At 28.9% G+C, this 10,785-nt stretch overlaps 2 protein-coding genes and 1 long non-coding RNA gene across 6 annotated transcripts; 1 reads left to right on the top strand and 2 right to left on the bottom strand.

The window, feature by feature from the left end:
* Positions 1–582: 582 nt before the first annotated feature.
* On the top strand, positions 583–3,087 carry LOC138934798 (uncharacterized). Its single transcript, XR_011447184.1, has 3 exons — positions 583–1,399; positions 1,474–2,330; positions 2,410–3,087. It is a non-coding gene; the product is annotated as an uncharacterized lncRNA (long non-coding RNA).
* Asnrs (asparagine--tRNA ligase) lies at positions 622–3,682 on the bottom strand. 2 transcript variants are annotated; one of them, XM_070298885.1, is made up of 10 exons: positions 3,467–3,682; positions 3,255–3,329; positions 2,625–3,032; positions 2,410–2,553; positions 2,191–2,330; positions 1,959–2,107; positions 1,759–1,887; positions 1,420–1,669; positions 1,074–1,337; positions 622–979 (listed from the first exon to the last, which is right to left on the bottom strand). In XM_070298885.1, exons 2-10 carry the CDS (start codon positions 3,283–3,285, stop codon positions 848–850), a joined length of 1,647 nt encoding a protein of 548 aa, XP_070154986.1. In that variant the 5' UTR covers positions 3,286–3,329; positions 3,467–3,682; the 3' UTR covers positions 622–847. The 2 variants fall into 2 exon arrangements, with proteins under 2 accessions (XP_070154986.1, XP_070154985.1); XM_070298884.1 differs by having other exon boundaries at positions 623–979; positions 2,191–2,334; positions 2,396–2,553.
* A 469-nt stretch (positions 3,683–4,151) lies between these two features.
* LOC138934831 (uncharacterized protein MAL8P1.12) lies at positions 4,152–10,598 on the bottom strand. 3 transcript variants are annotated; one of them, XM_070298927.1, is made up of 10 exons: positions 10,367–10,598; positions 9,885–10,186; positions 9,044–9,614; positions 8,624–8,858; positions 8,316–8,509; positions 8,103–8,213; positions 5,105–7,999; positions 4,770–5,020; positions 4,427–4,673; positions 4,152–4,339 (listed from the first exon to the last, which is right to left on the bottom strand). In XM_070298927.1, exons 2-10 carry the CDS (start codon positions 9,971–9,973, stop codon positions 4,274–4,276), a joined length of 4,659 nt encoding a protein of 1,552 aa, XP_070155028.1. In that variant the 5' UTR covers positions 9,974–10,186; positions 10,367–10,598; the 3' UTR covers positions 4,152–4,273. The 3 variants fall into 3 exon arrangements, with proteins under 3 accessions (XP_070155028.1, XP_070155029.1, XP_070155030.1); XM_070298928.1 differs by having other exon boundaries at positions 8,316–8,506; XM_070298929.1 differs by having other exon boundaries at positions 8,729–8,858.
* Between the last annotated feature and the right edge of the window lie 187 nt (positions 10,599–10,785).

Raw genomic sequence — 10,785 nt, 5'->3', positions numbered from 1 at the left:
ATTATATATTATAATATATACTTCATTTGTATATATTATAATATATACTTCAAACATATATAAAAGAACTATAAAAAAGGTTTAATTTTGTTTCATATATATATGCATACATGTTGAATAATAATCTCTATCAATTTGTATAGTCAAATATACAATTTGATTTACATGATGCACTTATAAATATTTATGGACTTCTTGCACTTTAATTCAAAATTATAAAATGTTTACCATTATAATATAAAAATGAATAAATAAAATTTAATATTAATCGCTTAATAATTTTAAGCATTCTTTTTTTTATATATGGAACATTACAGAAAAGAAAAATTTTCTAAAAATATATAAAATATCAGTATTTATACATTGCATATACATGTATGATTATGAATATTTTTGTGAATCTTTATTTGAACCATTGTAAGCAAAATCGATGGCATTGTATACTCGATTATATAATAAATATGTGGAAATTATAAGTATTAGAGATATCCAGCTTTTAAAATATACATATATATATATATATATATATATATATATATATATATATATACTATTTATTATACAGACATATTGTATATCATTATTACTATTAAATTCATTTTTTATTTATATGCAATAATATTATATTTTATAAAAGGGAGAAGATGAATAATTTATATTCGGAGAAAATATCGAATTTCTATAAGTGGTTCCTATGTGTTTTTTTTAAAGATTCAACTGTTGTAATGCATACCTTTTTTTAATATAATGCAGTATTACATTTTTTATTGTAACGGTATAAAGAGTGAAATATATCGCTCTTCAAATGTGCCATTGATATAAAGATCTATATTCCCGTGAAATGTTTTTATGGACGACAACGTTCCAGGAAACGCGGGTATAAGCATACTTCACGGATGTGATATCTGTTCAACAGCCAGCATAGAAACCGTTCTAATCCCAGACCGTAACCGCCATGGGGACAAGATCCATATTTTCGCTGTAAAATAAGTAATATAAAAATTATTTAATTTATTATCTATATATTATTCCACAATCGCGATTTTTACGATATAATTTTTTTCCTTATTTACCTGGTCCGTGTACCAATAATACGGAGTCGGATCGATATTTTCACGTTTATAACCCTCCATCAACTCTTCATAATTCCAGATACGCATCGAACCGCCAACAATTTCGCCCACGTTCGGCAAAAGTACATCGACGGATTCGGTTAAGCGTTCATCTTCCGCGCAACGCGGCATATAAAACGATTTAATTTCAGCGGGGAAACGGCAAAGCAGTATCGGCTCATTGATAGCATCAGTCATTTTCCTCTCCGGCATCTCTGGAATGTCCTACCGAGAATGATTACGAAATTAGAGATCTTGTCTTGGGGAGAAAACGCGAGATATAGGAGGTATGAGAACTTATTCCTACTTCACCAAACTCGTAGAAGCTGCCATCTTCTTTCGTGATATTGTTTTCTCTCAGATATTCGATCGCGTCGCTGTAGTTCATTCGCTTGAAAGGCCTCTTGGGCATTTGAAACCCGGGATTCAATTCCTGAACAAGATGACCGAGAGGTGACTGTAGAACTCGTTCGACTACATCGCAAATTAAGTCTTCTAATCGATCGAGTAGATCGTCGAACGTGATAAACGGGCATTCTGCTTCAATGTGCGTGTATCTGAGAAATCATAATTTAACAATTAAAGAATAATTACAAAAAGAACACAGATATATTAGTTGAATATACAAAGAAATTTGTATACATACTCGGCAAGGTGGCGACGTGTTCTCGATTGCTCTGCTCGGTAAGATTGTGCGATGCAATATACATCTCCCATTGCTGGAATACAAGTTTCAAGATATAGTTGAGAACTCTGAGTAAGAAAAGCGTTTTCTCTGAAAAAGACATTAATTAATTGATTTGTATCTATACACTTAACAATTTATTCTATTTGTCTAATACATACCCGAAATAATCTAATTTGAAGAGAGTTGAACCACCTTCCACTTGAGTTTGCACTAAAGTTGGTGGAGTTACCTCATAATAACTGCGATCTTTGTAATGATTTCTAAATGCTTGAATTAATATAGATCTCATGATTAAGATTCTTGATGTCTGAAATAGATAATAATCATCTTTATAATGACTTAACTTTAACAAAAATTTATTAATCTCAAAAACAGAAATTTTGTCTATACATTTTCCCCTCGAATCATCATATGCCTGTTGTCCAATTGTACATCAGGCAGAGCTTCTTCATTCAAAATTGAATCAGCCCCACCAGGAGGCGACGGACCAATAAGTTCCCAATAATCAACGTGCAATTCATGCCCACCAGGTGCCTGAAATTAATAATGCATATATACACTTTACAATAATATTTGTCTGATATAATTAACGTACATTCTTTCCTTCAGGAACAACTTTCAACATTCCAAACAATTGAACAGCAGCTTCCGTGGCAAGGGTCAAAGCATTATATGTTTGACAAAGCTTATTGTTCAGTACACATTGTAGAAAACCTGTCCCATCTCGCAATGTGATGAACATGAGAGCTTTGCCTATAATGAAAATTAATTGATAAATTATCTTATAACAGGAATATGTTAAAGTTAAAATTAATATTACATACCTTGCCTTCTTAGTCTATGCACCCATCCAAACAGCTTAACTCTTTGATCTCTATGATTCAGAGCTCCTTTTATTTTGATTTGTTTTGCTTCCGATAGAGATTTGTCCTCTTCTATGACAATTGCCTTAGCCTCTTCGAGATTTTTTAATCGCTTTTCTTCATCCTCCAGTAATTTCTTCTCCTTTTCTTCATTCTTGTATTGTTCTCTAACCCAAATCTTTTGTATCTTCTTTAATTGAGATTTAGATGCTGGTTCATACTTTTTGCCATCTTCACGAGAATCCTGGTAGATAACTGGAAAGGGTTCCTTACCAGCATAACGCATGGCTCTTAGGATAGTTTTAAAAGGGTTTTTGTCCGAACCATCTCCTGTCTCGTCACTACCATTCTTTTCCGATGTATAAATACCTTATAAAATATTTTTCTTTCATTATATATAATTATATATTATATGTAATAATATTATATGTAACATATGTATTAATATTATATATAACATATGTATATATATTGTATTATAAACTAATGTATATAATTTTATATTATTATCTTTTATATTATTATATCTCTTTATGATTGTTACTGTAGTTATGATCTGTTATGATGTAATTACATTATAATGCAATTTACCTATTGATGATGATATTTTTTTATCAGACATATCGACTTCTAATCTACTTCTAAATATGTATATAGTTGAATATACTGTAATGCAAAGAAACATTTAGTTATTAAATTATAATTTCAAATTATAATTTTCATATAGTATCATGTTACTACATAATGTTAATATACAGAAAATATAGATTTTAGAATAAAATAGAAAAAAAAGATTTTATTACATGTTAACACATATACAAGATATTTTTTTAATGTGCAAAATAAAAAATATCCTCTAGCCTGTATTTTTTCGTTGGCAGGTAATTACATCCAAGATAATTGGAACAATTTACTGCAAGCTTGTTCGATATAAATGCAATAAAATGCAATATGTCATCATCTACGTTTCACACAGTTCCGCACCGTTCTGCGATCGTTGAATCCGGTATGATAGGTTAGATACATAGCACAATATAGCATAATAGCATACAGGAGGATTTTACCCACAATGCTTTGCAGGTTGTTGTGCAATCGAAAACTTAAATTTTAAAATATTGAATTATTAGCTTATATCTCTCAATTTTGTCTTATTATATTTTGTTTTTTAAATAATAATTATGTTAATTGAATAAATAGTATTAGGCAAGAGAGAAATAATTTCTTCAATTATATATATTTGTATATATACATTTTGCAAAAATAATAATTAATCCTATTATAATCTTATTATATAACTTGGATAAAATTAATAAAAAATTATGAAATTTTTCTTGTGTGTGTATATTTTCTGTATATCTTTAGATCTATATAAATTATTTCGTAAAATTATAAAAGTAATATATGAGAATAACAATGAAATATTTTATTGAACAAATTAATTATATATACATACATTTCTCAAAATTATTTTTCAATATATATGTTGTGTATTTTTTATCTTAATTATATATTATAACAATAAAGTTTAGTTATGATATACAAAATTCTTTACTCAAAAATATTTATAATATAAAGAAATTATAAATATAGGTTTTTTAAATGTATATTGTTTATATAGAACTATTTTTTCTCTTGCGTGTCCTAGTACTCTGTTCTGGCATATAAAATGTAATACACTAAAATAAAAATTCCAAATTATTTATATATATAATTCCTTAGTTATTGTAATTATATTACATAAGTTTAAAGAAAAAAAAATAAACCTGCTCATCCAAGAAATTCATGAGATTAGAAAGCTTGCATTTAAATCCGTGTATTCGCAATGTATGATGCAACTCTTTAATATTTACAGGTTCATATTGCAATATTTTATTATGTAAATCTTTATCAACATCAAGCAGTCCTGTAAAGGCTTCTAGGATGTTGGATGGATTTTCCAGTAATGACTCAGTTTCAGAAAGTTCCATTTCTTTGCCGATTGGATCTTTTCCAGAACTTATATCGCTATCACTGCAATGGACACAGGTAATATTATCATTGTGTGACTATATAAAATATATTTTAATTGTGCATTATTTAAAAGAATATTTAATATTTATATCAGACCTATTTTGGGAACAAAGTAATTTGTCATCATTGTTTTCTACATCACATAATATTTTCAAACTATTATTATCCACATTTCGTTTCTTTGATGGTGGACCCTCATCTTCATCGCTTGAAATTTCAGTAACTTCCTGTATTGATGTTATTTCAGCTATAGACACTAAAGGGTGAAGTTCATTATAAATGTGCGTTAACAATTTCACAGCCCTGCCACGTTTTTGTACTTTTAATCCATATTTCTTCATTTCTTTCTAGAAATTAAATAATATACTCATAAGAAAAAAAAACACACTTTCATATTTTTTATAACAGCTTATTATTATCAGTAAACTTACATGTAATTCGGGAGTTTTCATGCCAATGTAATCAGGCGGAGGTGTAACATCTTTTTCAATAATTTTGAGTACAGTTTTCGTATTTTCTATGTTTTTATTGAAATTACATTTAAATTGCACAGATGCATGTGTAGATGCCTCTCGATTATGATACCTATTTATGTTAATTTGCCCTTCAGATAAGGATTTTCTTTTAAATTTCCTAATGCTTGCAAAATTTTGTGTCAAAAACATGGTATTATTATCTAACTTTTCACAGACAGGTATGACATCATTATTAGCCATTGAATTGTTAACTCTGATATTTTCATCATTATTTTTATTATCGCATCTGTGTGCACTATGCTTTTTCAGTCCTGTCATATTTAATATGCTAGTTGACTGACTCTTTTCCAAAACGTGCTTCCCATACATATCAATATCAACGTTTGCAAGATATATTTCATCTTCAAAATTAATAGAAAGTTTGCTCGATTTTCTTGATTCACGAATATTTGTTTCTGATATAAGTTCACCACAATTCTCATTTAAAAGTAAGTTTTCTACATCTGAAAATTCTGGACTGGAGGGCACCATAATCGGGCTCGAAATAGATTTTTCCTTTTGATCATCACTCGATTCATTACATCTAAACTTTTTCTGCATGAAAATCATATTACAATCTATATCATTAGATACCATATTTGTATTGCTAGCATTGAATTCCTCTCGATTTGATTTAGTTGAACTATTAAAATCTTTTTCCTCCTCTAAATCTGTGATTAGGGCTTTTGGAATATGTCCAACTCGAACCAATTGATTATTTTTTTGATTTTTTATATCTTGTTTGTCATATTCTGTTGTTCTTTTAGACTGCTGCGTAGAACAAGGCATAATATCTTCATGATCGGAGTCGTCTTTATTCGAAACGACGAGATGGCTAACACTAGAAGATATGTTTTCAACTTTTGTATCCGAAACAATTATATTTGCGTCTTTCTGTGTTAAAACAGATTTAGCCAGAACATCACTTTCAGTATCATTGGTGGTATCACTGTTTTTACTGATTGAATCAGATGATGTACTTTTGTTAGATAAACTATCATTCAATCTAGTTTTCCTGATTGCTGCACGATAGTTTGCTATACTATTCTCTTTGTGATCTTTCATGTATCTAGAATACATAGAAACCTCTTCTTCGTCCGTTTCTACATCAAAAACAGTTTCGTTAAGCGATTGAGTCGCTGTTTCAATATGTGGTGAACATATTGCTGATAATGGTGCAATTTGTTCCAAAATATTAACATCCTTCCCAATTGAAGTGAAGCTTTGTGTATTATTACACGAAGATTCCATTGACATCTTGAATATAGGAACCATATGCAAAGTATTAATTTGTTTAATGTCTACATCATTTTTAGAAAGACGGGTATAAAATTCCGGATTCTTATCGGCATAAGATCGCATACGCTGTTCTATTATGCTTAAACGACTAGGTTTTTTTTCTGCATCACTTGACTGTTCAATATTATCATTATAAGATTGAGAATCTTCAGAGTTATTACATCTATCTATATGAAATGGATTCTTATGCTTTATAGGGGATATTTCTACAGAATATTCTATATCAGAAGCTAAATCCGAATCCAATTTCGCATTTTGTCTTTCCATCTCTTCGATAAATAATGTAAGATTACTTTTCTGTTTTGTTAATTTCAAAGAAGAATCCTGGATAGATTTCGGCTTACTGCTTTGAGGAGTATCGATTAAAGAATTTTCGCATTTATTACTAATAAATAACTTTTGAGAGTCCGACTCAAAATCTGAGTGGATCTCCATTACATTTTCTTCCATATTATCCAGATTGATAGGTATATCTTTGCCTAATTGCGAATATTCTGCGCTCTGTTTTTCAGTTAATGATGTTTGACTACAGATATTAACATCTTTATCTTGTTTGATTAAACTAAATAATATGTGAATATTAGAATCTTCATGATCGTTAGAATGTGCCATGGAGTTACATATCATCGTATCAGATGTATCATCAAACATATCAGGTGATGGATTAGAAATTTCCAAATTCGCGGGTGTGTTACTTCTGGAATTTATATCCTCTGATGTTCTTATCAAAGTAGGTTTTTCATCTTGCAGAAGACAAGAGTTTTTTACAGATATGTAATTATCTTCAAGAGGATGTAAATTATCATTAACATTCTTTTGTGATAACATTCTTTGAATGTTTTCTAAGTCACACAGATGATTCGGTGATGCATTAAAAGAAGATTTGCCTGTATTTGAAATATTTAAAATCTTTATCATATCTGCATATACATTTTCTGTATTTTTTCCGCAAATCTCGTGTTTGGTTCCTGTTATATTAGACTTAAATTCTTTTTGACGTAAATAAACAAATAAATCATTTACTTTGTATTTTCTTGCTAAAAATCTAATATCAGATAATGATGTCTCAGAATTGAATATTTTTATATGTTCGTTGATTACTCCACAATAGACAAATTCTAAAAAGGCTGAGGCAGCATCATAGTCTGTATCAATCCAACAAATTTTTTCTTTTGCAGTAGAGAACTCGGTATCGTTGGAAATTACATCAAGCAAAATATTTGAACAACGCGCATGAAAAACTAATTTGTGTACCCAAATGTGTCTGGCATTTTTCACAAATATGATAATATCACTTGCAGAACTGTCGTTTAGCATATTTCTCCAGCTTGTCGCAAGAATGTTTAGAAATGTCTTTTCTTTGCAACATGTCTTGATTGCATTTGAAGAAATTAATTCTTCATTGTTATCCACTTTAGTTTTCATTTCTTTTGTTTCTAATATTTGTTTGTCATTTAAAGTAATTTTGTTATCTATGTTTTGTTCCATAAATTTTTTAACATTCTGCTCTTCCTATAAAATATGTAACATCATTATATATAACATTTAATATACGTACATATTATATAATATTCTTAAATGTGTATAATTTACTGAAAAAGCAGTGAAAACTTACATTCAATTTCTGCTCTTTCTTTTCTAATGGTGTTATGTAAGGCGATAGTTGTTTTACATAAAATACTTTTTGAGTTGGAGTTAATCTCGTCCTATCCCACAATGTATTTTCCTTGAAAACAATGAAATACAGATCTTAAAGTCTGCGAGCATATTCGATTCGGAAAATTTCAATTATATAAAAATTTCAATTTCATAAATCAAATATAGTTACAGTTTGATGCAATCGCTGAAGTAATTGATTTTTTAGAACAATTTTTTCTTTGATATTGTTAGCTTGTTCTCCTTGCGATCTTTGAGTAAAATCTTTATAGGCCATAAGTATTTCTGCTATCCTCTCTGTTAAAATACGTTCTTTTTCAGCAGCTGTACGTCTTTGTAGAATAGTTGGTTCGATAAGTTTTCCTTCTTAAAAAACAGAAAAAAAAAATGAAAATTAAGATATGTACATAAACTTTTGTTAATTATTGGTAGTTATTGGTTTTTTATCAACTGTATAAAGTAATTTTACACAATAAGTACTTTTTTTAATTTTATTTATAGGCCAACTTTTCGTTGGTGATATATTTTTACTACTAGTAAAACCAAAGCTTTGTAACGTCGCTTTCTGAGAATATTCTGCGTTACTATCTGGCAATGATAAACTAGATGATATAGCCACGATTTGAGCCTCATCCCACTCTTCCATTTCTTCTTTTTCATATAGAGATTTGGAAAGCGCTAAAGCAAGCTGTAAATCGGGATCATCGTGTGACGTCTGGAAAAATTTGTGTATTTAAAATTTACAATTGATTTGAAAGCTTATTGTTTTGTTATTAATAGCTTGAGTACCACAGAGATTATCAGCCATAATACTACATAATGCTGAGTAACATTAAATTTTTGGATAGGACATGAAGAAATGATTACCATTCATTGGCTCTCAAAGGATTTAATAGTTACCATTTTACGTGAAACAGGTTTCTTCTTATCTTGTAATATAGGAGCAGAGAGTAAACCTAACGATTTTCTTTCTGCAGCTTGCCGTTCTTGCAGTTCCATGGCATTCATTAATGTTTTTGTTGTCACATTATTTTTTATCGCGCAACTCTTCATATGTATGGTTTGTAAGCTTTCATCTTTAAAATTTTTAAAGCACAATGGACATACATAAGCTGTTTTTACATTAGTTAAACTCTGTGGTGAATCTATCTCGTTTTTTTCAGATTTAAAAAAGGATGACTCAATTGATGGTTGTTGTACATCATGTTGAACCTTTTTGTTCAATAATTTATTGCCTTCGAATTGTCTCCCATTGTTAATTATTTTAGATTTACTGCAGAGCACTTTCTTTTTTGATTTATCTAGAAATCTATTGTTCTGAATAATTTTTGTTTGCATAGTATTTTTTCTTTTTGGTGATTTGAAATCCAATATACTATCATTATCACATGGAGATTGAGATGTGCATGCAGTATCATTTTTTTTGTTTTCATTATTGGAGTCATTAGAAAGATAAGTTTTATTATCTATACTGTGAATAGAGAAGAATATTTTGTACAATTTCAAATATTATGCATCATATGTTATTAATATAAAAAATAATTATTTGCAGGATAAAAATTCAACAAGAAAGAAAACATAATGAAAAAATTAAGGAATGTTTTTTAAAATATAATTCATACATATATTTTTTTTCACATCACATTTTTTTTTAGGAGGAGATACATGTCAGTAAATCAAACTACAAAAGCTACATAAGAAAGGCTATTTAATATATTTTACATACATATTGTGATACTACCTTTCCATATAATTTTTTTTTAATCTTAATCTTCTATTTGGACTATTAGGCTTATGCAACCTATTTTTTCCAACATCCATTATTCTCATATATACTTCGGATATAATGTTACTTAATCTTTATTTGCCTGAGTATCTTTTATTTGATTTTTTGACTCAGTATCTGCTTTCAATTTTGCTTCTCGTCTTTTTTCTAGCTTATCAATAATGCCTTTCATAAATGCATTTGTCATCAAATCATATGGCAAAGTACGATCGTCTTCAGAGATTTTATATTGTTCGTCGTTTAAATGCGGAAGAATTCTATAATTATAGAATAATATTTGGTTAAATTTGTATGATAAAATAAAGTCTACAAATTATAAATTGTAAATTATATAATGTGTAAATTAAAATTGTAAAGTATAAATTAATATTCGAATATAAATTATAAATTTAAATGTCTAATAAATATATATATGTATATATAAAATAAATACCTACTTTTTTCTATAGGAAATGTACATTACTCCAGCATACATAAGCGTTATAACGGCCGACGCGATTCGAATATATTTTTGCAACGGTGTGTTTCTTAATCGGCGTGCTTTTCTATACGCCTCATCTACGGGATCATGCTGCATTTCATACAGATTAAAAATGGCAAAGAATAATTTTAATAATGTCACAGAGCGTGATCACAGGTGATGATAATTTTACACTGATTTTAACTTAAACGTTATGCGGCGTCTACAATAGAGATTTTAAATCCTAAACCTTAAGAAATTAACCAATCACAGTCAAGTATTCTTTTCATACTTGACTGTGATTGGTCAATTTCTTAAGACTTAGGGCTTAAAATCTCTATTGTAGACGCCGCATTAGAGAATCCCGCTATTGATAGGTTTTTCACTTATCCGGCG

Source organism: Polyergus mexicanus, unplaced genomic scaffold, assembly GCF_030449975.1.
Source record: "Polyergus mexicanus isolate NDT 795.1 unplaced genomic scaffold, iyPolMexi1.0 SCAF_7, whole genome shotgun sequence".
NCBI classification, from domain to species: Eukaryota; Metazoa; Arthropoda; class Insecta; order Hymenoptera; family Formicidae; genus Polyergus; species Polyergus mexicanus.
Note: the sequence above shows the minus strand (reverse complement) of the source record. Positions and strands in the feature narration are given on the sequence as shown.

Excerpts from the sequence above, each read along its gene's own strand:
- Asnrs (XM_070298884.1), bottom strand. The coding sequence starts at position 3,285 with ATGTCTGATAAAAAAATATCATCATCAATAG. Across the intron at positions 1,888-1,958 it reads TTCAAATTAGATTATTTCGG|AGAAAACGCTTTTCTTACTC; the intron begins GTATGTATTAGA and ends TGTCTTTTTCAG. Across the intron at positions 980-1,073 it reads ATTATTGGTACACGGACCAG|CGAAAATATGGATCTTGTCC; the intron begins GTAAATAAGGAA and ends CTTATTTTACAG.
- LOC138934831 (XM_070298927.1), bottom strand. The coding sequence starts at position 9,973 with ATGAGAATAATGGATGTTGGAAAAAATAGGTTGCATAAGCCTAATAGT. Across the intron at positions 8,510-8,623 it reads TATAAATAAAATTAAAAAAA|AAGGAAAACTTATCGAACCA; the intron begins GTACTTATTGTG and ends CTGTTTTTTAAG. Across the intron at positions 8,214-8,315 it reads TTCAGCGATTGCATCAAACT|GAAAATACATTGTGGGATAG; the intron begins GTAACTATATTT and ends ATTGTTTTCAAG.